This window comes from Chamaea fasciata, unplaced genomic scaffold, assembly GCF_029207755.1.
Source record: "Chamaea fasciata isolate MVZ Bird 193981 ecotype frontalis unplaced genomic scaffold, bChaFas1.0.hap1 SCAF_1, whole genome shotgun sequence".
NCBI classification, from domain to species: domain Eukaryota; kingdom Metazoa; phylum Chordata; class Aves; order Passeriformes; family Sylviidae; genus Chamaea; species Chamaea fasciata.
The window spans coordinates 53,203,014-53,230,449 of NW_027094086.1; the positions used below are offsets into that span (position 1 = coordinate 53,203,014).

At 41.7% G+C, this 27,436-nt stretch overlaps 2 protein-coding genes across 3 annotated transcripts in view; one reads left to right on the plus strand and one right to left on the minus strand.

The window, feature by feature from the left end:
* Positions 1-5,534, minus strand: part of MPPE1 (metallophosphoesterase 1) — a 29,632-nt gene extending 24,098 nt beyond the window's left edge. The window contains exon 1 of one of the 2 annotated variants that reach the window (XM_066183659.1): positions 5,514-5,534. The gene's annotated coding sequence lies outside the window, so the exon portion shown is untranslated. Of the gene's footprint in view, positions 1-5,418; positions 5,439-5,513 lie in introns of those variants that run through there. The other variant, XM_066183668.1, reaches the window with a different exon arrangement.
* A 193-nt stretch (positions 5,535-5,727) lies between these two features.
* Positions 5,728-27,228, plus strand: IMPA2 (inositol monophosphatase 2). The gene is made up of 8 exons (XM_066183736.1): positions 5,728-5,847; positions 11,875-12,008; positions 16,615-16,719; positions 18,023-18,068; positions 20,330-20,438; positions 24,012-24,120; positions 24,275-24,426; positions 25,244-27,228. The coding sequence occupies exons 1-8, from the start codon at positions 5,728-5,730 to the stop codon at positions 25,357-25,359; spliced, it is 891 nt and encodes a 296-aa protein (XP_066039833.1). The 3' UTR covers positions 25,360-27,228.
* The last annotated feature ends 208 nt before the right edge of the window (positions 27,229-27,436 follow it).

Consider the following 27,436-nt stretch of genomic DNA (forward strand, 5'->3'; position numbering starts at 1 on the left):
GAAAATATATAAGCATGGGACTACCTGAGGCAACCCTACAATAACTCCCAAGTGTAGCCTTTTTTCTACATGGATCAAAGGTCGATATGTGTTTTTTCAACCCCTGAGAGAGCTACCATCCTCATCTGATTTTCCAGGAATTAAAAATTTCCTATTAAAATCTACATGCCTTTGTAAATCATGTACAAATTTCAACCTGCCTCAAATTAATATCTCTCATTCCATCCACCTGCTGTGTCAGCAGTGACTTCTTCCTGAGTCCCTTTCAAGCTGGAAGATGGCAAAACATGTGTGATTTTTCTGGTATGTTCTGTGGCTAATTGGGCCTGGCAGTCTCACAGACAAATGCCAGTTGAAAAATCATGGAACAACCTTGAACAAAATGGCCAACATGGGAAAAAGGCCCCTTTGCCTATCTTGTTTAGATCTTTGGTCACAGAGTAATAATCCTATTTGTGTTCAGGAACCTTGCCTGAAACAGGGAGAAGCAGTCTGGTTTTCTCAAGCCTCAGCACAACCACTTTGGCTAAATGCAAAAGTTGAGAGTTCAGTTCATCAACATTTCTTGCATATCAAGAGGAAAAGCACCAAGACATGACTGGATTAAAGGTGACCATTTAACTGGAAACAAAAAAAATACTTTCTCGTAATAAATAAGAAAGTCAATTTAATCTTAAAGCTGACAAAACCAGAGGCAATATTTATTAAACCAAATTAGGCTACAGGCATCCCTGTCACAGCAGCACACTGACAGAAGTTCTGTATCCCCTTCAGTGACAGAAACATCAAGTTAAAACACTAGGTTGTTTTCAGTGGATTAAAAAACAATACTGGCATGCATGTGGCAGTCTGCTGCCTCTCCTTTCAAGGCCAGGGAAAAAAACCTTTTTATTTTACACCCACAGACGTGGTCTAGGGAAAAGAGTAACAGCTTGGGAACTGTATTACCTTGTCACAGAACCCCTTACAGAGAAGGAAAACATCTCTCACTGTAGAATCGAAGGCACTCACACCTCAGGAAAGTTCTTGCAGCCATACCTCCTGGAAGGGAAAATTTCCCAGGATGACAGAGCCAGTCTGAAAACTCCAGAACATTGAAGGACACCATTTTACCAGCAGAGCTATCTGTTGGACCTTGAAGTGAAAAAAAAGTTTCCTTTTTATAACCAACCTTCAAGGTAGATCTAAAGGGAGAGCCTTGCTCTGCATGTTTAAGACAGTTTGTGGCAGGAGAGAAAATGTGGACTGTGTCTAGGCAGTGATTCCTGAGCCTTCTAGACAAAGAGAAGAAAGATGGACAGAGTATGGCTCTGCGTGACAGAAAGGGAGCACAGGAAATATCTCATACACCACTCAGAACAGTGCATTAGTCAAGCATTATGCCATAAATGACTCATTAGCGAGCATTATAAACAACGGTGCCAGTGTTAGGAATTCCCGATTGTCTGTGATGGAGCAGAAGTGGGATCAGCACAACTCTTCGGGGAAGTCCAGCAGCAAGAGCGGGCATCTCCTGTTGCCTACAAGAAGGGATCTAACTTCCCTTCTTGTAGGGCAAAAGGACAATCTAGGCCAAACAGCCTCTTTTATCAGGTATAAAATCTCTCATTGCAACACTAGGATTACATTAAACTACAACATTGTAGCAGTTTACACAAACAAATAGCTGCTCATCTGGGTTACCGCTTAAAGGCAGGCTCAAACTACATGCTTTGTGAGATTCCTGATAAAAGCTCTGGGGAAAAGGGCTGGAGATGGTAAACAACAATTTTATATGACTAATCCAATATAATCCTATGCTGGGTAAAAAAGCCATCTGCATGGATTCCCACTGAAGTGCACTTTAATAACAGCACACCAAGTCTGGCTGTCACGCTGGGGAAACGCTTTTTTGCACTCAGGCTAATAATTACAAAAGATTCCTTCCTTTCTTTTTTTTTTTTTTTTTTTTCCCTCTCTTTTTATTAAAGCTGTTATGCACTTGTCCTCCCATTTTATTCCCTGTTAGGAGATCATCCATCACACCCATGAAGTGACAAAGATCCATCAAACCCGTGAAATGACAAAGATCCACACTGGAAGGCATCGGAGGATTCCACGTCGACGGCCGCCTAGCTACAGCGAGGTCACCCTCTCTCTGCAGAACTACAACCTCTTTCATTGCATCGCTGCAGCCTGCAATTACTGCCAAGAGTAGAGGACGGCAAGCTGTCTGCTGAGGCAGAATTAAACCAATTCCGGCTGCAGCAGCTTCCCCACCGAGCGACGCTGGGTTGTGCTCCGAGCACACGGCGGTGGGGACCCCTGTGTGGCCCGCAGAGCGGCCGTGCCATGGACGCTGCAGAGCGGCCCGGGACAGGAAGGGAAGGAGACTGCCACCCCCAGCTGAGTCCCACCTAAGGCAATTAGGGCTTCACACGCCGGGAGAGAAGGACAGCCATGACTAGGCTCCCTTTTCTCCTCTGAGGTCAGAGAGAACAGGTTTTCCCCTCCACTGAGCGTTCATTGTCTCAGGGAAGGAAGTCTGACACCCACACAAATCTGGCTGCGGCTCAGGAGGACTGAGGCAGACAAAGCACCCAAGAAACACTTGTATTTCAGGTTCATCAGGATGGGCCTATTCCAAGTGGACGAGATTAAACACGCGGCGTTTGTGTAGGTTACGAAAGGCATGTGAGGGGAACTGGCTAGCGTTTGGGGTTATGAAAGATCAGAGGTTATGAAAGACCTTGGCAGTTATGAAAGATGAGCCGAGAGTCTGATCCAGCAAGGCAGAGAGCAGCCTCAACCAGCTCAGAGGTGAATGGATATTTAAAAGCAGCCAGCAGCTCACATGAGGAAGCTCACACTGCCTGGGCAGGTCTAGGCTAAGGAAGGTTTGAAAAAAACTTCAGGAAAGTTATAAATAAGCAGTTATCATGGACTAGGAGAATGATAAAGAAAAAAACTACCACTTAAAGGCGTTACAGGCAGCTGTATTTTTTTGCAGTTTTTTGGAAGGTCTTAAAATACTAGCTGCAGTCACTGATTTTCTAAGAAATATTCTTTGCTGGCCTTCTAATTCTGTTTTAAATCTGCCTGCACAAGCCATGTAGCTGCAGCAAAACTTTAAAAAAATGAGGGCTCATTCAGATATTCTAGCCTCTCGAGTTCAGCCTCTAGTGACTCTACGACCACTCTTCTACCACCAGAATGAAGAGAGGGTTGGGAAAACTCTACTGTTCAAATGCTTATTTTCCAGACATCACTTAGAAGGAGGACATACTCCTGCTAAGAAAAATATTGAGGAGAGCACTTCCCCCTCTTTGCAACAGTACTTCTCTGTGATGTTGTAACTTTCTGTAGCTACCTTCACTGGGGATACTTGTGCATCCTGCCTACTGCATTGTAATTCACGCTGCCCACCTTCAAAACATGCCTGAAACAGCCTTCCAAATGCCCCTGTAGCAGCCTAATAAAAACAAATCTTCAGGCATTGAGGCAGAGCCAAGACATAGGGGAAGAAACCATCTGCACTACATCAAAATAGGATCTAACCTGTTTCAGCAATGAGTATAGACTTCTATTGCTGGTAAATTCAGTAACTAAAACTTTGTAGTTCTGGAAAAATGCAGAAAACACTTCTATCATGGTCTGAGATGCTTCCTAGAATGCAAAGCCATGATTCACTATACATTTTCTTTTACACCACAGTTAAAGCTGTCTATACTACATCTCAGCAGTCCACAAATCTCAAGAGGAAATACATTTATCCATCTGGCCCTGCACAGAAATTCTCTAGGGAAGATCCTGAAGACACCTCATCCTATGGCAGCAATAAAAAGCACAAATTTCCAAAATCTAGAGGAAACTCAGATCAGGGAAGAGTCCAGAGAAATTCTGGTCTACACTAGTCCAAATTACACTGCATGTTTGTAAGGTTATTGCACTTAAGAAAACTAACAGAAGAACGAGGCAGACATGCATTTAGAGGAAACAAATTACTTCAGCAGAAAGACTGACAAACATTTGGTGAGGATTTATTCAAAAAAGTTTCATCATTTCATACTTGAACCAAACTTTTGAACTTTGTATAGTAGTTAATTCACCTTCTCAGAGTTCGTTACCATTTTTTTTTTCTGATTCAAAATGGGGACTAAAAAGTATTTCACTAAGTCGACTGACAGCCTTGCTCTCTTTGTGGCATCCGCTGCCAGGGTGCAGCTTCAAAATTTAAAGAATGAAGTTGAATTCTTGTGCTACAATCCATGAAGTTCATTCAGTCTCTTGCTTTAGAAGGAAAAGGGTCCAAGTGTTTAATTGTTTTAAGTGTCTATTATTTTCGTGAACTGCCTGTGGCAAGAGTGTCCCTGTCATCCCAAAGTCATCTGTGTCCTACAAGATAAACAAGAAAGTAGATCTAGATTTCGGGTCTGTTACATTAAGGAGAATACCCAAGTCAATTTAATTTAGCCTAGTCTCTAGGAAATTAATTAATTTTGTGCTCAGAGATAGTAAGTGGTGGTGTTATGCAATTTTCTTCATGCAAATGTGTTCGCCAGTAAAGCATCTCTATTCTAGCCCTGGAAATGAAACTCTCAACCACAAAGCAGGTGCTGAAAGGCAATAACAAATTTCATACACTCTATGTACCTAATGCCTCTTTCAAAAAGCTACGCTGATGGATTCAGCCCCTGGGCTCTCTTTTTTCCCATTCAATGCCAAGTGTGCATCAGAACAAGTCATTTGGAAAAGCCTCACTCTGACAGATAAAGTGTGTGTTCCCAACACTCACTCGGTATTTAAAGCACAACAGTCTGGCTGCTCTATTGCATAAGCATGCATTCATCCTGGGCTGCCCTCCTTCTAAGAGGCGGATCCAGAATCGCTCAGCTCTGTTCCCTGCTCTGCCGGCATGGCAATTTGGCTTATACGGATTCTGGAACAGTGGGTTTTGAATTCTCTTCTTCTCATCCTTGACAAATCCAAAATGACACACGAAGACAAGGGAAAAAATATAAAGGGCTGTGTATTTCTTACCACACACGTGAACTCCCAAGCACTAACAAGCTGCTGAACTTTAAAACCTCGGGAGCCTTTCCACTCCCGAGGCCGCTTTTCCCACATTCTTCTCTTTCGTTCCCGCGATGGCCGATGCCAGCCGCCAGCTTTTCCCCCAAAGCCCCGGTAACGCCGACGACCGGGTCCCCGTTCTGTGAGATGGCGCTGGGGACACGGGGACAGCGGAGCCGCCGAGGGGCCGCTCGGCCTGGGAGCGCGGCTGCTCCTCCTCATCCCGGGGGGAAAAAGGAGCGCCACAGCCCCAGCCTCAGCCTGGCGGTCCCGGCGCCATGTCGGGAGGGGCGGCCGGGGCACGGCCACGGCGATGGCGGCGCATCCTGCCCTCCTCACCCTGCCCTCCGCATCCCCGCTGCGCACCCTGCCCGCCGCATCCAGCCCTCTCGGCGCTGCCCCGGCGCAGCTCTCCGCGGTACCCCCGCCTCTCCCGGCTCTCCTGCGCCCCCGGGGCTCACCCAAAGTCAGCACCCGGCAGCCAGCCCGCCTTCCCCATTGACCGCGGCGGCCGCTCTCTCCGCCCCGCTGCGCTGGGCGGGGCGCTGCCGGGGCGCGCAGTGACAGCGCCGGGCGGTGTGCGCGCCCGGGGCATCCTCCTCGGCGGGCGCTCCTGGGCGGGGAGCCGGGCCCCCCGCGCCCCCCGGCCCCGCTCCGGGCAGCGCGGCCGCCGCGATGAAGCCGTGCGAGGAGGAGGAGGAGGAAGGGCGGGTGGCGGCGGCGGGCGGCGGCGGCGGGGACCCCTGGAAGGAGTGCGTGGAGGTGGCGGTGCAGCTGGCGCGCCGCGCCGGGCAGGTGAGAGCCGCGCCGCCCGCTGCCCCCCGGCCGAGCTGCCCCGCGGCCGGAGGAGCCTTCTCCCGGCGCGGTCTGAGCAAGGGCCGTGCGGGCTCTCGGCTGGTGCGCAGAGCTGGGGAGGGGGAGGAGGGCGGCGGGGCTCGGCACCCGCTCAGCCGGGCCGCCGGAGGAGCCCTCGGCCGCAGGAGGGATGGCGGCGGCGGGGCCCCATCCCGGGGGCCCCAGACCTTGGGGGACCCCAGATCCTGGGGGGCCCCCAGATCCTGGGGGGCCCCATCCCGCGGGGCCACTTCCCTCGAGGCCCCAGCCCGGGGCGGGGGGCGCGGGGGGGCAGCCCTTGGGGGTACTTCCCTCGGGGACTGCGTCCCCTCGGGGGGCCCTTCCCTGGGGAGGGGCCCTTCCCTGGGAGGGCCCATCCCTCGTGCGCATCCCTTGAGGGTTGCATCCTTCGGGGCCAGCGTTTGTTTTCCAGCAGCTTGTGCGAAGAAAAATAACCGTGTCAAGGAGGTTTTCTGTCGTTAGATCTGGCAGAGTCTTCAGGGTGGCCGATATTCACTTGCTAGGGACAAATAGCTGTGTGGTGAAGGTCTGTAGTAGCTTATTTCAGATCCGTGTTTTGACACAGCAGATTAGTCATCTCAGGAGACGTCCTGACCCCACTCTGTGCAGCAGCAAAACTTCCACCAGGTGTAACAGAGCCAAGAAGTGGGATCAGCAGATTGATTGATTGAGAAACTGGGTAAAACACAAACCTCAGCAATGTATATTTCTCTCATGCTTCCATTCTGCTCGATTTTGAAACGCACGTTGTACCTCTACACTGTGATTTAAGAAGCCTCCTTTTCTATCTTGAGTCTAAGACCCATAACTTTTCCTTAGTGTGTGTTATTAAACGTATTTTCTCCTTAGTAAAAAAACAACTACACAGATGAACAGAATGCCAGAGGAGAGGAGACTTGTTTTAATAATACAGGGACTAAATGGATAATCCAAATCAGGATGACAGGTCATGCTCCCACAGACTCTCAAAACAGGAGTTTCTCCGGCACAGTCATTCTGCCAGCCATTTCACAAGAGAGACTCATGACTTGCTCAAGCCTCCACACCTTATTTCTCAGAATACCAATTTGTAAAGACAGCTTTAAGCTTCCTCAATCATTTCACTTGCTCAGAAAATCACAGCTGAGCACCTTTTCCTGGAAGAAGTAAACATTTTGTAAAACTAATCCTTGAATTTGAAATCGGAGTTTGCCTTTGCTACCCTGCAAATGGCAGGAATAACTAATTTCTTGGCAGGCCAAATTCAAACCAGCCAAGGATGTTGTTTAAGCAAGACTTTGGAAACCGTGTAGTTTTTTTTCCAATTACTTTGTCATGCTGAGGAATCTTTCTTGTTACAAAAGGCACTGGAGATACTTCTGAAAGAAAAGTTGCAGGTATGGCTCTATCTTTTATTTAAGTGTCAATCTGCTACCAGCTGCCAAAAGAAACTAGAGCAAAGGACACAAAGTGCAGTGTAATGTGTGTCTGGTAGGACAGGATTTTTGTTGAAAATTGACTGATAAAAATGGGGGTTATTTGGATCACCAAAAGCAGTCAATTCCACTAGTCAAGTTCATCTTTTTTCTTCTGCTTCTCTTCCCACCCCTCAGACCTTTCCACCTTCACTTCCATCCCCAGAAATCTGCTTGCACTCTCTGCCTTCCCAGATCCAACTTCAGTCTCCATCCCTGTGTGAAACTTTGCCACTTCAGCCTTTCTTTTAAGGTGCTCCATTTCTCAGGACTGTGGCAGATTAGGAAGGGTTGGAATCATTAGAAAGTGTCTACAAGAGGCTTGGCCTGAAGAAAGACATGCGCTTCCAGATTTTGGATTTCTAGGAAAAGTTAACCAGTAATACAGTTTTCTGGTCTCCCCTTTTGGCTTACACAACTACTTGATTTGTATTGCCTTGTGTTTCATGACTGCAGGTAAAATATATCTTCTTTCGAGCACATAGGCGTCTACACTCTGGAATAGTTTCTTCTAAACTTAAAAGCCCAGTAAAGAAGTGACGCTTGAATATGTGTCAAAAGTGTTATTGCTGGAGTAAGCTCTATTACTGGGTTAAAATCATTGCTTCTCTTGCCCATCCTGTTGTTTACTTCTTGATACTTTTATGAAATATTGCAGACTCTCATTTAATATATATATGGCTGTTTCATAACGAGAATGGTCATGGTTTTGTAACATCTGTAATCGACCTGCTTTATAATTCACCCTATAAGGCCACACATAACTGCACTTTTTCAAACTTCTCTTCTGTTTTTTTTCTATGAGTAAGCTGCTTTCTCTGATCATGAGAGTACACCCATAGGTTTGATCAGACTTTTTGCTCAAGAAAAGCAGGCGTGACCAGTCTGTGCATCTTTGATGCTGCTAAGAGCACTGAGTAATATTTACACAGTTCTCTCCAGTTGCAGAATTGGAAAAGCTTCACCAAAATGAGTAAATATACATCCAGGTAAAAATAAGAGTAAGAAATTGACACAAGGACATAGTATGCTGAAGTCCAAACTTCTTTTTTCTTTTTCTTTTTTCCTTCTTTTTGTTTTTCTGGAAAATAATTTTATGAGGCATAAGAGACCTAGCAGGATACCGCTAAAAAAAAAAAAAAAAAAAAAAAAAAAAAAAAAGACAAAGTTTCCACTGTATTCTGAAAAGCCAAGATTTTTTTCCCTGATGTTTGATCCCGAGGGAAATTTTTAGGCTATTTTCTATGTATCATGGATAGATGTTTTAGCAAACCGGATTGGAATTTCCTGGATTATTTGCAGGTACTCATGCTTTTAATCTAGATGTTTGATTTTATCAGTGGGCAAATATTACAGAACAGTATTGCAAGCAAGAAAACCCATCTTGGATCTCCCAGAAACAGGTGGTGAGTGCAAGCAGCATGGTGAAATGAAATATCTGACATGAGCACACTACTTTAGGTGGCTCTCTTGGCAGGTATTGGGGGAAAAGGCATCTTGGCCCTCTGTCTTCTTCACTCTGCTTTGTTGGAATGAATTTCACAAAGGCTTTAAAAAAGGAAGAGTGCAGGATTGACTGCACTGAGCCCCAGTGTCTCCATTTCCCCTGCTCCATGGGAAATGAAGGAGGGAGCAGGGACAGCCTGGGTCTTGCTCTGTGGTGTGGTCTCCATGTAATGATGTAAATGCCCCTTGCTTTGCATAACTCCCCAAATGCTCCCAAGCAGGGTATTAGGATAAGATCTGCATTAGAGGGGCAGCGTGGCCTAAGAGTGTTAAATGGCTCTGCTCTAAATAACCATGCTCCCAAAAATCAATTGCTTAGAAACTGCTGAAAAAACTCTGTAATCCAGGGACAAGCCCTAGTACAGGAATATCTAGTAAAATACATTTACAGCCGAATTACAGCATCTTGATTGCCAGTTTAATTGTACAGTGGGGATAAGGTGCAATCAGCTGTTTCCATTTCATCATCCTGTTGTTCCTGTGGTTTCTGCTTGCCTGCTGCCTTTAACCTAGAGTGAGATTTTATGGAACCCCGTGTCCATCTGGAAAGACCAGACAATTGCAGCAGGTAGCCACAAACCTTATTGTAAGGCTTCTGCAAGAAGAGCAGTTGGGTGATGCCCTAGAAGTTTTCTGAGGCAGCTGGCTCTAACATTCCTTTGTAGGCAGGTGACTTTTTGGGATTTTTCAACAGAAATTGAGTTCTACACTGCTCTGAGCTGTTTGATCATTTTTCCAAAGAATAAGTTTCTCATGAATTATGCAGGAAATGTGATCCTTGTAATGGGGCTACTCTGGCTTGGATTGCACACCTGTACAAGCTGGAGCAAATGCATAGGGGTCCCTTTTGTCAGGGCCTTTGTAAGTGGCAGAGAACTGGCAGAATCAGAGCTGTCCATCCTGCGTGCTGTGGGTGAGCCTTCACAGCTGTGGTGCCCATTTGTGGCTGGTGACCTCAGCCCAGCATCATGACTTCTCACCTCCAAAGTGGCTGGAGCCTCGTGCTGGCCACCAGACTGGGTTAAAGTAAAAAATGGTTGTGAGCAACTGGGTAAAGGATCAGAAATGAAAAAGTATTAAATTTGAAGCTGGGACATGCAAAGGGTTGTACTCAAACCGGTGAGATCAAATGCCAGAGCATGGAATGAAGTCAACTGATTGCCGAGCACATCCACAGGAGAGAGGTTTCATCTCTGCTTTTTCTTTTCCAGCAAGGCTCAGGTAGGATGTCACTACCCTGCTGAGCAGTGGCACTGATTTAAATGGCTGCAAAAATCTCTGTCTACTGTGCATTAAAACTGAATAGAAGTCAAGAGCATGGCATTGCTGAGAAGAAATTAAAATCTTCTTTGTCAAAAGGAGGGCATTCCTCATCTATTTCACTATGTGAAGTTCTAAGCAGTAAAGATAATAGGGAAGTAAGGAAGAGCAAATGAAATAAAAGGTATCAGCATAGCAATTTTTTTAGAATACACAGCTGAGGGTGGTTACAGTGTTTTGGAATTTTGCTTTGGGCTGAAGAGGAGCCCAAAGACCTTTCTGGAGTTACACTTTCATTCTTTTATCATAAATCCTTCAAGACAACCACGCAGGGCATTGAGAGGAATAAAAAGATTACGTGTGGTTAATATTTTGATGTACAGTAATGAACTTTAGCAAGACCTCAAACTGAAAAGTACTACTTACCCTCACAAGCTCAGTAAATAGGCACAACTGATGTTTTATAGCTCACAAAGCAGAAACATTAGTCCAGATATCTTCTATACTAAGGCAATAGTCAGCCATACCCATAACTTGTCAGAACAATTAGCACACTCTTCTAATATAGTATTTTATACTACAAAAAAACAAGAGCTGAGATGACATTTGGGAGTTTCTGGTTCCCTTTCCCATGCATAATGCAGCAGAACTGTTTTGTTTGGTCATCAAGTATTTCTCAATGGTTTTAAAATACTTTGATCAATGGAAATTTAGTTAAGCAATTGAAATATATAAATTTTAGATGGGACTTGGAATATTGATGTTGTTGCTGCTGGGTTTTAATACCATAATTCTAAACAAATAAGTGGTGCTTAATTTTTCCTTTTTTTAATTTCAAATAATTTATCATTTTCACTGATTAAAAAATAAGCGATCTCCTTTTGCATCCTGTCCCTTTATTTTTTTAATAAAGAAGTGGGGGGGGGGGGGGAAGGAAAAAAAAACCCACAAAAAACCCCACCCACACAAAAACCAAAAAACACCACCAGAAAGAAAATGGGAAAAATGGGGAAAAGCTTTAATTAAGTGTTTTCCCATATGTACATTTGGACTTGAGTTTGTAACAGTAATACCCTGGAGAGTCAGATAAAGACATTTCCAGAAGAGAGTCCAGGTTTAAATCATTGGTTTCATATCTAGGGAAAGCTTCAATTTTTGTTCTTGTTAAATATATGGCAATTATTTGGGAACCAGAGGGCGGTCAGCATTTAAAGTTCCAAAAACCCACAAAACCCCCCCAAAAAACTATGTGTCTTTGTTGGCAAAATGGAAACCCGTTACTTTTGCCTTATTGCATATCTTTTCAAGTAAGAGAGCAGTGGGATATTTGCCCTGTAAATCAAAAAAGACAAAAAAGAAAAGAAAAAAAGAAGAAGAAGGTTTAAAAGGGCTTTCCTTGAAAAATGCCTGACATTTGAGGCTTTTTCTTGTCTTGTGCATACTTTTGGTAATTTTCTAAGTCATTATGACTGCCATCATCCTTTTTTTCCTTCAGTTGCATCCCTTAATCAATCCTTTTCTGAACTGTCAAGAGAGGTTTATGCAGATTGATTTAAAATGCCATGTTCCCAAAGAATACTCATTACCTCAGAAGGATTTTTTTTGTCAAAAAAATTAGAACATCCTCTGGTAGAATTAGGCCTACAGCTGTTTTTCAGGATTAGCTATATTTTTTTCAGCAAAGATATTATTTTAGTATGCTCAGGCTGAATGCCCAACAAATCTGATTTATGAACTTCTGTTTCAGATTATTAGGAAAGCTCTAACAGAGGAAAAACAAGTGTCCACAAAGACATCTGCAGCAGATCTCGTGACAGAAACGGATCATTTTGTGGAAAATTTAATTATTTCTGTTCTGAAAGAGAAGTTTCCCTCCCACAGGTGAGTGCCTATAGAAACTGTCAATGACTTTTTCTTGTCCTTTACATGCTGCATATCTGACTGGTATTTAAAGGGAACTTTAAAAGTCTGTGTGTCGTTCTTATGTCTCTGTATCTTTCTTATGTATTACCTTATTGCTGTTGGACACTTTCATAGGACTCCTATTTTTAAAAAAAATACCATTTCCTTATACTTAGCATACTTTGTATTTTCTATGTTTCTTGATATATGTATTTAACAGCAATGTTTCCCCTGTAGGGACATCATGGATGAAGGTTTCATGTGGATCTCCATGATGTTCAGAATACTGGTCTGTTGCCTACTGTATAAGATTTATGTTAAGGCTATCTATAAAAATATAGCATAAATATATGCTAGCAAAGGCCCCACCCTGCAGACCTTTCCTGGTGCCATCACACATATGCATTTGCCAGATCAGCAAAATAAAAGTGGATTTAATGACATTTACCTTGTGCTCTGTAGTGAGAAGATCAGTGAGAAGCAGGGCTGTTTGTCATCATCACCATTATTTGATGCCTACTCATAAACAGGCTATAAATTACTACATGGGGTGCAAACCCAAGGTTTTAAAAGTAGATCAGGTTGTTGATTCATCTTGAATTATTGTGGTCAACTAGAAAATAACAACTCAGCTCATGCACAGATTAGAGAGAGGGTTTGTATTAGTTGCCAGCTTTGGTTTGATGCAGGGACTGCCATTGATTTCTACATTTGATTTCTACATTTGATTTCAGTGGATAAAATTCATTTTCCTGCAGAGCCAGTGCAAGGCCTGTGTATCCCTTAAATAGTGTCTGCCTCCTTTCTAGCTGTGGGCATCTCTCATGGGGATGAGCCTTGCATTCTAGCACTGTGCAGAAATTAACAAAGAGGAAAATCTGAAGGGCTCAGCTACTAATCTGATTGTCCACGATGCTGCTGGGCAAAAAAAACCAACACCATAAGAAGGAGCAGAAAGCATATTTTATACTAAATATGGCTTTCTAAATACATGCTGTATGTGATGGCGTATTGAAGCAGTACTGTGCAGCATAATGTGTGGTTCTTGGCCGCAATTCTCAAGAGAGTGCTAGGCTTTACAAGCCTATTATTTGTGTAATATTCCTTCTACTATTGCTGGCTGTGCTCTTCTCTCATCTCCACTCTTATGTTAGTTTTTTTTTTTTCCTTGAGCAGTCTGGCAGAGAACATGAAACCTACACATTTCCCATAAAATGCGAATCACCAGACACACTCAAGTTACTCAGAATGGGAACAAAAGTTGTAAGGTCAACACAGGCCTAGGAACTGAAAAATCCCAGATTTTATCAACTCCGTATAGTTGACTTCTGACTTTTTTTAAGTAAATGAAAGAACTGCCATTTCTTCAAGACAATTTTGTTTTGTTGATAGTGGTTGTTGGGTTTGCTTAGAATTCGTTCAGATAATTAATGCATTTAGATTAAACAATAGACCAAAACTAAATTTAACTAGACTAGATTAAAACATGTGCAATGAGGAGTCTACAGTAACAGTCAGGGGTTAAATTAAAGTACAATGAAAATATTAAAAGATTATTTATATTGTATTCGGTCTTTCTCCTAACCTGGCTGTTGAAAGCAGCACTGAAGATTTCTCTTATTTCTTTTTATTCTAAATCATCTTGATTCTTATGTCCTCTGAATCAAAAATGGACTTCAGGTGTTAGAAAAATTAAAAGGGATCTTATTAGAATCTGCCATTTGCACTGAGGCACTTATGAGTCTTAAGATACTGGAAATGTACTCAAAAATAAAGAGAAATGCTAGGAAAATCCGTTCAAAAAGTAATTCTGTCCCATGTTTCTTTTTTCTTCTCTCTTCTTGGTTAAGTGGTATGTATCATCTTCATTCACACTTCACTTAAGTTTTAATCTTTGCTCACTTTTTAGTACACTGATATGCCCCCAGTGAGTCTTTTCTAAAGGATATTTTTTCAGGTAGATCCAAGAGTTGTGTGTAGGCACAGCCAGACAAACAGGGGCTACTGGTTGCAAAAGGCTATACCAACATTTAGCCTTGCTATTATTACACAAGCTCTCATCTTTTGTGTTCCTTGTGGCCCTAATTCTGTAGACATTAAAATCAGGACACAGGAGTTTAGGAGGGTAACGTCCAACTCTAGCTTCCCATCATTCTGTTCTTGGATCCCCACCTGGGGATAAATGAGGGACAGCCTCAGACTGAGTCTCCTGCACTCAACTGGATATCATTCCTGCTGCAGATTATGGTATGTCACAGCTTCTCTGCTGTTCCTGTAATGAATTTCTGAGTGGCACCATGGCATGAACAGATGTAGTCTAAGGCTTGGCTAAAATTACTAGACTCATTTTCAGTCAGAGTAAACTGTAATCCAGATTTGAATAGAGGTCGGCAGAGCTGGCAGGCTGGCAAATTAACTATTTTAATGAGGTGGTTACTTCTCCCACTTCTCAAGCTGTTCCTAGAATTTACTCCAGTACTTCACACTGAGTGTTCTTCTTAGTTTACAGGTTTTTACAGGATGCAGAGCAAGACATCTGAGATGACCTTGCAGGACTCTCACCTTTCCCAGTATTGTATAGCAGCAAGGGCAGGGGGTGGGGCAGGGGTTTACTCATTAGCCCAGATTTCATAAAATGTGCACCTAATTTGTTCTACATCCATTTTGGAAAAATTGCTCTTGAGTATGAAGATTTATCAGTGGCACTGCTGTGCCCCAGCTCCAGGTTAGCATTTCTGAGCTCAGGGACTACAGTATCACACGCCCACTGTGAGGGAAAGGCAAGGGACTGGCTCACGATACTTGAGGGCAAATCATCTTACACAGAAATACTCCTGTCTTTATTGAGGTTCTCATTTCACCTTTCTTTGACTGGCAAGATACTTGAGGGCAAATCATCTTACACAGAAATACTCCTGTCTTTATTGAGGTTCTCATTTCACCTTTCTTTGACTGGCAAGACAGCAGCTATAGTTCAAGCTCCAGCTGGGAGTCCTGGCAGAGGGTTGATGCAGAGGTATAATTTATGTGGAATATGGATAATCTGAGGTGGGAGGTAAGGTTCTCCACCTACAAGAAGATGAACCTCCTCTGCATCCAGAAGGACAGACAAGGTATGGTTGGGTTTGGATGCTGATTATAGGATTTGTGAAACCAAAAATCAAGTGAAACAGAACCAACAAGACAAAATAATGGAATATTTAGAGCAAGGAGCCTGCAAAGTGTTATGTTAAACTGAGAGTTTCAAACACTTGTTCAAGTCTTTATCATTTCTCAGTTGTGCACTAGCACTTTGTCCTTCAGCTGCTTCCTTTGATGGAGATGAAAATAGTAACAAACTCTTCCTAATTCCTTCTTTGTACCAGCTGGGAGTCTATAATTCCATCAAAATAGTCTGTTTCTACTTAGGTCGAGGCAGAGTAGCATTTGGAAAATTCAAGAAGTTTCCTCCTGTGCTGTCTGCAGACCATTTTAAACTCATGGCTTCAAGTGGTGTCTGGAATCCTGAGGTACAGGTTGAAGACACCAAATAAAATAGCTGCTACTCTAGTCCTAGGGAAGGACTCTTTTGCAGAAGACATTTTCTCTTAATCTTTTTTTTTTCTTTTCCTCTTTGTGTCTTTGAGAGAAGCTTTTTTTGTCTTCAAGCATTTGCAGAAACTCTGAATACCACTACCAGCTGTTCAAATGTGAAACCACCAGCAAGATTCAGTAGTAGCAGTTGGACTCTACTCCTTCTGTACATATAGGGCTTTATGAAAATCTGTGAGAGTAGCACCTGCACATGTCTTACAGAAAGAGACCTTGGGCAGTTTATGGGAAAGCAGGGATAATTAAGGTCGACAGGAAATGTGCCAGAACTGGATGTTCGTTTCCCAGGGAAAAAAGGGAGAAAAAAAAAACTATTAAAAGAAACTGGGACAGAACAACAGAAGAGAAGATGATCTCAGATTTCATTTTGTGCCTTGTGCATCCAAACAACAAACAAACAAAAAATAATTTGTTGATTTTTTTTTTCTGGATCATGGGAAAAAGAAAGTCCAGCTTTGTAAACCTTTTAATTTCCTGAGTCGGATTACTGTAAAAATATGAATAGGAGCAAGATTGTGGATTTTCTAAGAGTGTATCTTTTCATTCTGACTGAATTTGACTGCAGAAGAGAAGCAGGTACAGTTTGCAGTTTATATTACTTACTGCAAGAGACAGACTTAACCCATAAAATTATATTCTGCATAAAATAATTTTCTACTTGAGTTCCTGGGATGCCAGTTCAGATCCATTTCTGCATTCATTTTCATGGCTTCCCGAATGGTATATTGGGGAAGTGTACATAAATAGAGTTCTTTTCTTGCTATGTAAAATAGTGTGATGCTGTAGATTTGAGAACTCTCCCTCAAAGTCTCTATGAAAGTTACCAATTCCTAAATTTAAAAAGCAGTATATGTGCTAACATTCGTGCAAGAATGTTTTATGGAGAGAAGGAGAAGTTCTCTCTTAAAAACCAGGATGATGAGGTTGTGCTTTCCAAGTCACGTATCTAAGCTAATGTTGTGGGATCCTTGTTTCACCCTCGCACCAAATACAGGTTTATTGCAGAAGAATCCACTGCCGCAGGTTCAAAATGTGTCCTCACCGACAGTCCCACCTGGATTATTGACCCTGTTGATGGAACGTGCAACTTTGTGCACAGGTAAACGGCCAGCGGCCCGCGAGACACATCAAAACCCAAAATGTAGCTTCTCGCAGGGCCTCCCTTCCTCCTGAAGGTGCTTTTCCCTGGTGGCTTTGTTCCTTTGGCTCACAGGCAGGAGCCATCATCCTTTTATCTGGGCACGTGGCGTGGCGTGTGTGCGGGGGCTGTGTTTGTGCCGGTGTCGGGGCTGAGCCGCCTGGCGGCTCCCAGCCCCCGGCCGCCCTCGGCTCCCTCCCGGCGGCGGCACGGTAGCGGCGCCGCGGGAACAAGGCCGGGCTCTCAGGGCGCTTGGCCCGCCGCCTCCTGCGGCTTTCCCACATCCCTGCTAGGAGTGCTGCGGGCTCCCCTTCGGACACAGCGCTGCTTTCTTCCTGGGGAGCGCAGCCGCTGCCTGTGCGTAGAGCGGCGCTGGAAACGGAGCTGTACAGAGATCGCGGTGTTCCATTTCTAAAGTACCTCCGCAAAACCAAATCTAGGGCTCGGGGCTGCGGCAATTAAGACTTTTCATTCACCATTCGAGTGTTAGGAGTTGCAAACTAATGGCTATTCAAAATATTTCGACTTAGAAGCCCTGCCTTATACTTAACAGCTTGAAATAACTACAACTTTCCTTTAAAAAAAAAAATCATTTCCTTGACTTTTGTTCTGGTTACATAGAGATCCAGGGGAGATGGGGGGTGTCACATAGTGATGTTTTGTGCAATTAAGTGAAATTTCCTCTTTCTAGCAGTATTTTCTGTACTTTCAAAGTGCTTTTCGGAATGTCTTTTTAAGAAATGAATTTATTTCATTGTTTGAAATGTAATATTTATACAGTAGTCAAAAGGACCGAATTAAATACATGATCATCACTTTGAAAAAGGAGAGCATAGAGGAACTGGTTTCTTTTTGTGTTGGTGTCAGCAGCAAGGTATCTCCATGCTACTTAATTGTTATCTCAGATGCATAGCTTGAACAACATGTGCTCTTAAAAGCAATGTCTTGTTATAACATTAGTGGGTTTACACTGGATAATTCAATTACACTAAAGCAAAGCCATCCCTAAAACATACTATATATTCAGTATAAAAATTGTGATGTCTTCATGAGTTTATATCTTGCCTTCTCCAATATTAACTTACATTTTAAAAGGAATTGACAAAGTTAAAGAGGCTGACAAAGGAGAAAGAGTATCATGTCAAGTGCATTTTGACAAGGAAACTCACAGAGTTCCATGTGGGTTTTTGTTGCCCAAGGGTGTTGATAAGGAGTAAGTTGAGATATTTTTCATCAGTCCTACTTCATTTCTTATTTTTCACAGATTTCCAACAGTGGCAGTGAGCATTGGATTTGCTGTTAACAAAGAGGTATGAAGTATGTTCTTTAAGATGGGCACGTGAGAGTTGGCTAGAAGTCTCAAAGCCATGTGGGAACTTTAAATAATAATTTAAAAAAAGACTTTAAAAAAACCCCAGTAACTACTCAGGTTTTCCTATGCTTTTAAAATCCATCTGATCATATTCTACTCATCTAAAATCATAGTCCTGCAAAACTTGCTTATGCAAACTGGCAATTAAAAGAGAATTCTGTGAATTATTTTAAGTATTATGAGATGTATTTGGAGAAAAAGGAAGTACTGGTGTGAGCAAGGTTTAGTTAGACAAAGCCATAATAAGTTCAATTTGGTACTGCCTCTTCATAATTTAAACATATATCCCAGTGTTCCTGTGTTATTATTATTGCCTCTTTCCTGCTAGCAGTATCTGGGAAAGCGAACTCCTGCTATGAGTCAATGTAGAACTGATTTTATGAAGAGTGCAAAATTATGGGCCTAGTTCATTCAAGCTGCACTTGTATTTTTCTTAACGTAGTAAAATAGCTATATTTACCACATGAGAGCTTGATTGTGGTGAGGGTGGGAAGGTACCTAGCCTTCCAATGTGCCAGTTTGAGTTTCCTAGCTATACTCATTTGTACTAGTGCCTTTTCTCCAGATGTTGCTGGTTTACAATTTGAAATGTATCTGTGAAATAATTAGTTACTCAAATTGCCAATGCATGTGCCTCTTTCGGTCTAATTCCACAATCTTAAATATATGTACAGCTTTAAGCAAAGTCAGCAAGAATTCTGTGCAGTAACAACCAAGTTTTCAGATGCGCTAGTACCTCCTACTGAATTAAACAGAATAATGTTGTGTTCTTCTCTGGTTAGACTTTTCAAACATGGAAACTGAAGAGAAACACTTCCATGCTTTTCTGAAATTTATTCATTGCCAAAGGTCCTTTTGAACATTACATTTTATTACCAGACAGCTTTCTCTAATATTTATGTTTTCTAGAACACCATCATGATTTTGATGCTGCATATTTTGGGTTATGTAAACTAAACAAAGCTGAAACAAAAGTAAAGAATGATGTTAAATCTCCCCCAGTCAAACAAATAGGATAAGCAGAAAAAAGAGCGAACTGAAAAGGAGCCAAAGTACACACAAGGGAACTGGCCTGATTATAAGCCTTGAAGAAATTCCTGCAGATGTCTTTAGGGAAAGTGTCTTTTAATAGTGCGTTCCTGAAAAATAACCCCTTGGTTTAGAAGGGACCTCAGGGTAGGGAGCCAGGACAGTCTATTCCCTTTGAATTGTCCCAGATGAACCCTGAGTGCAGCAGGAAAAGATTTGAAGTCTAGAACATCTGAGATGTTAAATTTAGTTGACCTTGTGGCCAAATTCTGACACCTCGGGCAAGTCACTTAATTTTTGTCTAGCCCTAAATTAAATAATGTTAATATTACTGATCTAGAAGCAATTTTCAGAGCTGACCCTTGAAGTTTGTAAAGTGCTTTAAAGTCTTTTGGTGAAGACTACTAAAGTAATAGAAATTTTAAATACCAAGGGTCTAATTCTGACCCCCTTTTCATTGGTAAACAGAATCTCCCACAAAATTTCCAGTGTTGCACATTCTTAAGCTTTCATTGAGGGTATTTCTGTCCAAACTCCCTCTCTTGGAGTCCTGTGACTTCAAGAGATCCTCACAAAAGGATTTTGCAGAGAAAGACTTGAAGAAGTGACTGGAGTGTACTGCTGTGATTGAAAAGGCAGGCAAATTCAATGCACCACGAGAGCTGAGGTGCCTACAAAAGCGTCCACTGTCAATAAAGAGTGTGCCAGCACTCCTGAGTTTGGATGGCTGACTGATCCTGGGGCTGCAAATCTCTGTGGTCCAGCCAAGGTCAATGGGGTTGCTTCAAGGAGTAACTGCTCACCAGTGAAAGCAAAGCATTCAGAGTCTTGTCTCAGAGGCCTTGCATATTTTCAGTAAAAACCTTTCAATTGCATTTGAAAACAACTCAGTGTTGAATCCATTCTAATGTGAACAGAAACAAACTGCGAATAAGAATTTACAGGATCAGGAACACATTGCATTAACTTCTCTCTATAAACTGAATTTTATATGACCTATATCTCAATATCACAGTAATAGTAAATTTATTCCAGTTTTTTAGCATCAGTGTAATCTTTATTATGTGTACCAATTAAAATATTGCTGATCTTTTTGCCATTAGTAGTTGTTTATATTTATGATGAGTAATTTGAGTTGCATTCATTTCTTTCCTTTTCAAAATCTTAAAGCTTGAATTTGGTGTAATTTACCACTGCACTGAAGAACGATTATACACTGGTAGAAGAGGTCAAGGGGCATTTTGTAATGACAAAAGGCTTCAGGTATCAAAAGAGACAGGTTGGTCTAGATTTTGTTAGAACTCTAAAAGGAATATATTAATTTTGTTTCAGAGTTGTTGCAAATCATCATTAGGATAATGAACATCATTATCCTGATGGAAAGTGTTTCGCCTGCATGATAATTTTGTTGTTTTGTGTTTGTTTTTTTCTGAAAAATCACTTTCCTCCTTTTCTTTTTAAAATGTACATCTGAATATGAACTATTTAAATAATCCCAAATAATTTTGCTTCACAACTGTTGTTTAAAATAAGGAAGAATGTGTAGATTCACCAGTTTCATTCCAGCTGAGCACTGGCATAACTTTCTATAAGCAAGATGCAATGGGAATGGTGAATTGAATTCAGAGTACCACTGTGGCTGCTACTCACTTCTTTTCTGATGAACTTTTATGTCACAGAGTGTATGATGTCTGTAGGCAAATGTGCTAACAGTGAATTAAAGGGTGCATGCTTCATTAGGGGCTCTTTAACAGCTTGCTCTGGTGTGTGAGGTACGTTTCAATGTACAAATAGCCAGCAACATTTTGCCAGCACTTCAATGGGATTCTTTTATCAGTAAACCAAGTCATAGATCTGTCTGTTTACCTAATGATTATAGAAAACAATCATTTGGTATTCTTTAGAGAAGTTTTCTGTTAGTTAATCAAAATGCAGAGGAGAGCATAGTGTAAGTGGAAGCAGACATGTGCCAGAAATGCACACCACTGTACACACGAGATGGTAAAAACTTCACCCCAAAGAGAGATTTAATGAGCTCAAAACACAGTAAATTCAATCCATTTGGCATACAGATTTCTTTAGATTCTGAAATTAGATTCTTCTTTAGATTAGAAATTAGAAAATTAGAAATCTTTAGAATTCTTTAGATTTTGAAATCAAAATTTCACCTGAAATTTGGGAAGTTTGGCTATTCATCTAAGTTAATAGTGAGTGATCTGATGTCTGCATATTTGGAGAGAAAGATTGTAAAGTCATTGTAAATCTTAAATCCCTAAGATTTTAATCATTGATTATACATCACATTTTTATCAGTTCTCAAATATCTCAAATTCAAAAAAAAAAAGCCCATACTGGCAGAGACCATTAGGGAGACCTAGGTGTGCTCCCAGTTGGGCTGCATGAACAACTGTGGCAATGGCCTCACATGCTTTTGCAGTCAGAGTTCTGGTTTCCAGCTGAGCAATGGACAATTTTGGCACATGTCACTTCTGTCTTCCTTTCTCTAGACACCCAGTCCATGTGGGTGTGTAGAACATAGCAAGGGAAGTAAACCTTCCGCCCTTCCAAATGCTTTGAAATTTTCTTTTGTTTTGAGATGCATCATTTTGTGGTGGGAAATTTTCACCAGTGAAGCTGGATCTGCTTTAATCTCACTTCTACTGATGTTATAAGTGTTTTAAATCACAATTGCTCTGTAAGGGCTGTGGCTTCAGTGAAATAAACCAACCCTGGAAGAGAGACTTGTGTTTCCCTCGACCTGCCACTGGAACTGACGTGGCCATGACGTGTTTGAGATCTAAGCTGTCATGTCGCTCACTGCCATTTGTTTTCAGGAAATGTGATTGTTGTATGATGTTGATCTACACTTATACATTCATTGTTCAGATTTAATCATCTGAAATCACAGCCCAGGCAAACACTGTTCTTTGTCAGCACCCAATTTTGTAGAGGTTTGGTATGGGAGTCCACATAGTTATGGTACACCTAAATGAAGGGTCCATCTTCCCTGTTATCTTGAGTGATACTTTCTTCTTATGCTTAGATTCATGTCAGGCCTTATATGCTAATACTGTAAATGTATTTTCTTTTTTTAATCTTCTGTGGTCAACAGAACTGATCTTTTCCTTATAAATTTATCCATGTCACTGTTAAATCTTTTCTACCAAGCCTGCCTTTGTACTTTTTTGCCTTTATCAGAATAAGGAATAGTCAGTACATTTTATCTCATATCCTGAATTCCTGAAATGTCATAGTGTCTTGTGATCAGTCAGCTCCCTTTTCTAAGCAGAGACCTCCCTCTTAGTTGTCTTAGTCTGTTCATCCAATTTCCAGCTGTGGCCTTGAGGAAAATTGAAGAGATCTGTCTATGCCTTAGAAATATTTTTAATAACTCAAAAGAATAACTGTCTCAGTCACAACCTAACCATAACGGGTGTGGTGTGAATGCTTGATGCATTTCAGCAATGAGATGGGCATTAAATGTTCTCTGATTATAAATGGATCTGTTATGCAAAATAAGGCAGATTGCTTTCACCATCTAGAACTTCTGGCAGTGGCTAAACAACAAATAGCCTACAGCATGCCCGAATCGGTGTTTTTCTGGTTTAATGCAGTAATTTACGAAGCAGCAGTTGAATCTACGTTCCTACAGTTATTATTTGTGACGCCCTGTAACTTGTAATCTAATTACATACCTGTTACTCCCCAACCACTTTACCCACATTGCTTGAATCCATAAGGTTCATCTGCAATACTAAATTCTTTGGTAGCCTGCTTAATTAAATGGTGCCTCACTCCAGCCTAATTTGCTTTTGAGAACCTCCTTTCTCCTTGTGCAGAGAACTTTCAGCTTGTGCAGGTAGCTGTAAGAAACAGGTAGAGGTTGCCTACTTGAATGAATGCCTCACCTTTAGCCCAGGGTGGGAGGTGACACCTGGCACTGGGTACAGCCCAGTCAGTGAGTTCTCAACCACTAAACCTTTGAGTTTTGTCATCCCTTTAATGCCTCTGAGTTCAGCTGGCACAGCAGGAGCAGGGACACTTGGCATTTGATCAAGCATCTCCACCTACACTGGCACACGCTTGTTATAGCCTGGCAGTATTCAGATCTCACATGAGGACTGCTTCAACACCTTTCAAGCCACTGTGAGTCTCTCCTTTGACTGTACACAAGGCTGGTATCTCCATCTGCTCTAGGACAGCATTGCCTTTGCTGAACACAGGACAAATAGAACATTCACAGATTATTATGATTAAAAATACTGCTTTAATTTGTCATAAGGGGAGGGGTTCAATCATAAGGTGTCTTCAGTCTTTGAAATGCCAGAATGAGCGATTACTAGGTGACTGGTGATTTAGGGAGAAACTTTTCTTTCCTCTTACTGGTTCCCAAATGTTTATAGTTGATTAACAAATTACATTAAAATTCCCTATTCAAGGACCATCCTGTTTTCAAATAGGAATAGATTAACATCATTAGCAGTTACTAGATTATTAGATTATTTTTTGTTGACTGCTAATATTAGTGAATTTACCAAAAGGTGACTGGTCAATGAAATAAAACAATGTGTGGAAAGGGAAAGAATGTAAGAATGCATTCTTGGTTTTAGTCCTCCTGTTATGTTTGGTTTTTTTTTTTTAAGTGTGTTTAGAACAGACCATTTGATAGGATAAACCTGGTCTTGCTTGAATTTCTATGCAAAGTTGTCACTTTATGAAAAAGTTTGGGGTAGAAAAAGGGACATGAAAATTATTCTGAGGGAAAAGTCCATTAGTGTTTAATTTAAAAACAAATTTATGGAGCCTACCGGGAGGATGTTGAATTAATGGAAACATCTCTCTACCATTGCAGATATCTCGAAGGCCTTAATTTTAACAGAAATTGGTCCAAAACGTGACCCTGCAACTTTGAAATTGTTCCTTGGTAACATTGAGAGATTGCTCAAGGCCCAAGCACATGGGTAAGATGTTTTACAGCATATGTCTCACATTGTGACCAAAAAGTCATTTAAAAAGTAATAAAAATAAATAAAAATAAAAAGACTTAAACAAATGTGTTGTACGCATAGGTTGAAGTTAAAAGCATTTTCTTCTTTATGTTGCTGTGGGGTGTAGGGTCCGTGTCATTGGGAGCTCGACGCTGGCCCTTTGCCACTTGGCGTCCGGCGCTGCAGACGCCTATTACCAGTTCGGGTTGCACTGCTGGGACCTGGCAGCAGCCACTGTCATCATCAGAGAGGCAGGTGGCACTGTGATAGACACTTCAGGTGAGCAAAATGCCCTTGCTTTTCCATTGACTGTTGGGGGACTGTGTGAGTGGCTGCCTCCAGGCAGCTTGTGTCACCTCAGTCCAGTGCCGCCTCTGTGGCTCTCCCTCATCTCCAGCAATATCCTGTAGAAAGGTCTGTACTCTTCACTAGGCTAAACCTGGTTATTCTGAACACACTGATGTAATTCCAGCATGGGGTTTCATCACATCAAAGGTCTTCTGAGTCAAACTGTATTTCCATGACTTGGAGTAAATTCCCTTAAAGCCTCATATTTACAGTAAGGAACCAGCCCACGAGATTGGCAGGTACACTCAGGTTCCAGTTGGATTTCAACAGAGACATCTTCCCAAGAAAGGAGGACTCTCAGGTACCAGTCTGGACATACATGACTAGAAACTGCTCAGAGGGAGTAAAGGGCAGCACAGTCTCCAGATTATTACTTAATTTATTTAGATGTTACACATCCCAGAGTAATGGTTTACTGATGACCAGTACCTGGATACTGTGGAAAGATCTGGTGGATTAAGAAGGGTATAATTAATTTCTGTCCCGTTTCTAGAAGAGGAGAATATTGCACTTATTGTTGGCTACTTAACAGATCTAGGCATTCACTGCTCCTCTTGCATACTTTGGCTCTGGATCTAGAATCTTATTAAATAATTTCTTGCTGGAGGTTTCCATGTAGGAGTTGTTGAATTAGGTTGTCCTTCCCACCCCAAAAGGAGCGTATGAAGTTTTTTCTGTGTTTCTGACCCTATCTAATTACAGCATGGCTTATATTTAAGACACTTCTGGTTAATCCTCTTGCCCTCAGGGGGACCTCTGGATCTTATGTCCTGCCGAGTGATTGCTGCAGGCACGAGAGAGATGGCCATGTTCATAGCTCAGGAAATACAAACTATTCACTACCGACGGGACGACGAGAATTAAATCCTCACTGGGGGGAGCTTGCCCTCCTGAACCATGTAATGATTGCAAGATGGGTGTCTTGGAAGGGTACGTGATTTCAGCAGGATGATTTCTGTGGAGATTTTCTGTGTCAAATATTTTTTATAAATTTATTACCATGTGGGAAGGCATAGGGAGATTTTTAGACCTCTAAGAATCGTGTTTGTTTTTTAATATGTATCTCTTTCAGCAGTATCTTTTTTATAAGATAGAGTATTTTACTTGTAGCAAATTAGTCTCAAAATTAAGTTGTAATTTCATATCTGTGGGGCTGATATTTAGTCTTTTGTAACACGCAGCTAAAAAATGGAACTTTATTTTTACAGATGCAGATCTCAGGTAAATGAGCTTTAGGACTGTAGTAAAGGAGGAGTAGTTGAGATGTGTGCCTATAATAATACCCTTGTTCCACGATACTTAAGAATGCAATAAAAATGGCATTGTTGTTTCCTAACAATATCATAGCTCTGTATCCATATATGTACAAGTCTGTGTGTCTGTGTGTGTGTATATATGTGTATATATACACCTCTATGTGTCCATGCATGTATACACACACCCCCAGGGGTGTATGTGTATATATATGGATATCCTGGATGTTTACAGCAACTTAGAGGATGCACAGAGAGAAGAAAGCTAATATTGGAAGCCCTTTTCAGGTAATGGGGGGTTTTTTTAGGTGACTTAGGTGATTCCAGTCGGGGTTACCCAAATGGCAAATAGCAGAGCTGACCATGGAAAATGTTTAATTGTTTTACAAACTGCCCAGCTGGTTTTGTTTCCCTTCGTCCCTCTGCATGGGCATAAATCCTACTATCCTGTAGGCCTCTGTAAGATACTCAAACCTGCAAACAATTACTACCATAGAGTACTTAGAGTTAAAACCAGGAATACTGAACTCAAGCTGAGTTATTCACAGTATTAACTATGTCACACAGCAGTAGGAAGCCAGCAGAATAGAGCACAGTGTCAAAGAGCTGTTGATTTTAGAGAAACTTCAAGCAGAACAACAGGATTTGGCCCCTTACAGACAAGTTATTAAAAATATGCACATAAGATATGCTTGTAAAAAGTTGTAAGTCACATGCCCTTCTTGCACAATGTTGTAATCACACTTATTGATCAGAAGAGCCTGTAAAATCAGTTACATAGATTTCCTAAATACACAGTTTTTCTCTATACCTGTATCTAGCCAAGAACTTCTATTTAGATTGTGTGTTTTAAATCATGAGCACAGGGAAAACACAAGTGTGTTGAGAAAAGCAGTTGATATTAAATCACCTCTATTTTTTCATCAAAAATTTAATTAAAAGGTATCTCTGTTTTGCAAGAGTGAAAATTGAATAAAGGAATAAGCCAAGAGTTGGTTAAAAATCTAACTTTTTTGTACACTGCATGTGTAGACTTTTTAAACGTTCAAATATCTGCTTAGAAGATACAAACGAAATATTTTTTAAAAATAACCTTGTATGTGTTTCTTGTAATGAAAAATGTTTTTCACTGAATATAACATGAAGTTCTGTGTGATTTCTTGGGTTTTTGTTGGGTTTTTTTTACGAGAAATACAAAATATTGACTGTGTGAGGAATATCTAAATCTAACTAAGCATTTAAAAGCTGATGGTTCTTAGCAGAAAATCAACACTTTCTGTCACAGTGATCAACATTTTGTCACTGCTCCCTTTTACCCCCTGCATTTCTTTGTACTCCTGTTTGGAAAAGGAGATTGTAAGCCCTCTGGGGCAGGGACTACAGTAGTTTGGCTCTGGGTTTTCACAGTGCTAATAGGATGAGATTCTAGTCCACAACTAGGCACTGAGGTGCTATAATAATACAAATAATAAATGCTAATAGGCTCACTTGTCTCTGGTTCACTCTCCCCCCACTTCCCAAGCACAGAGATCAGAGTGACAGATGTGGGGCTCGGTGGCACTGCTCTGATTGCAGGGTGCTTAGCCCTGGCAGCCGTGGGAGCAGCTGGGGCTTTGCTCGGGCTTGTGCCATGCCCGTAAGCCCTGGAAGGAGGCTTATGCTGGCAGGGAGTCAAGTGTGCCGGAAGC

What these genes read in the sequence shown, in the direction of transcription:
- IMPA2 (XM_066183736.1), top strand. Translation starts at nt 5,728, where the DNA reads ATGAAGCCGTGCGAGGAGGAGGAGGAGGAAGGGCGGGTGGCGGCGGCG. An exon ending in GAGAAGTTTCCCTCCCACAG is followed by an intron (nt 12,009 to 16,614) that starts GTGAGTGCCTAT and finishes CACCAAATACAG; the next exon opens with GTTTATTGCAGAAGAATCCA. An exon ending in CACTGTGATAGACACTTCAG is followed by an intron (nt 24,427 to 25,243) that starts GTGAGCAAAATG and finishes TCTTGCCCTCAG; the next exon opens with GGGGACCTCTGGATCTTATG.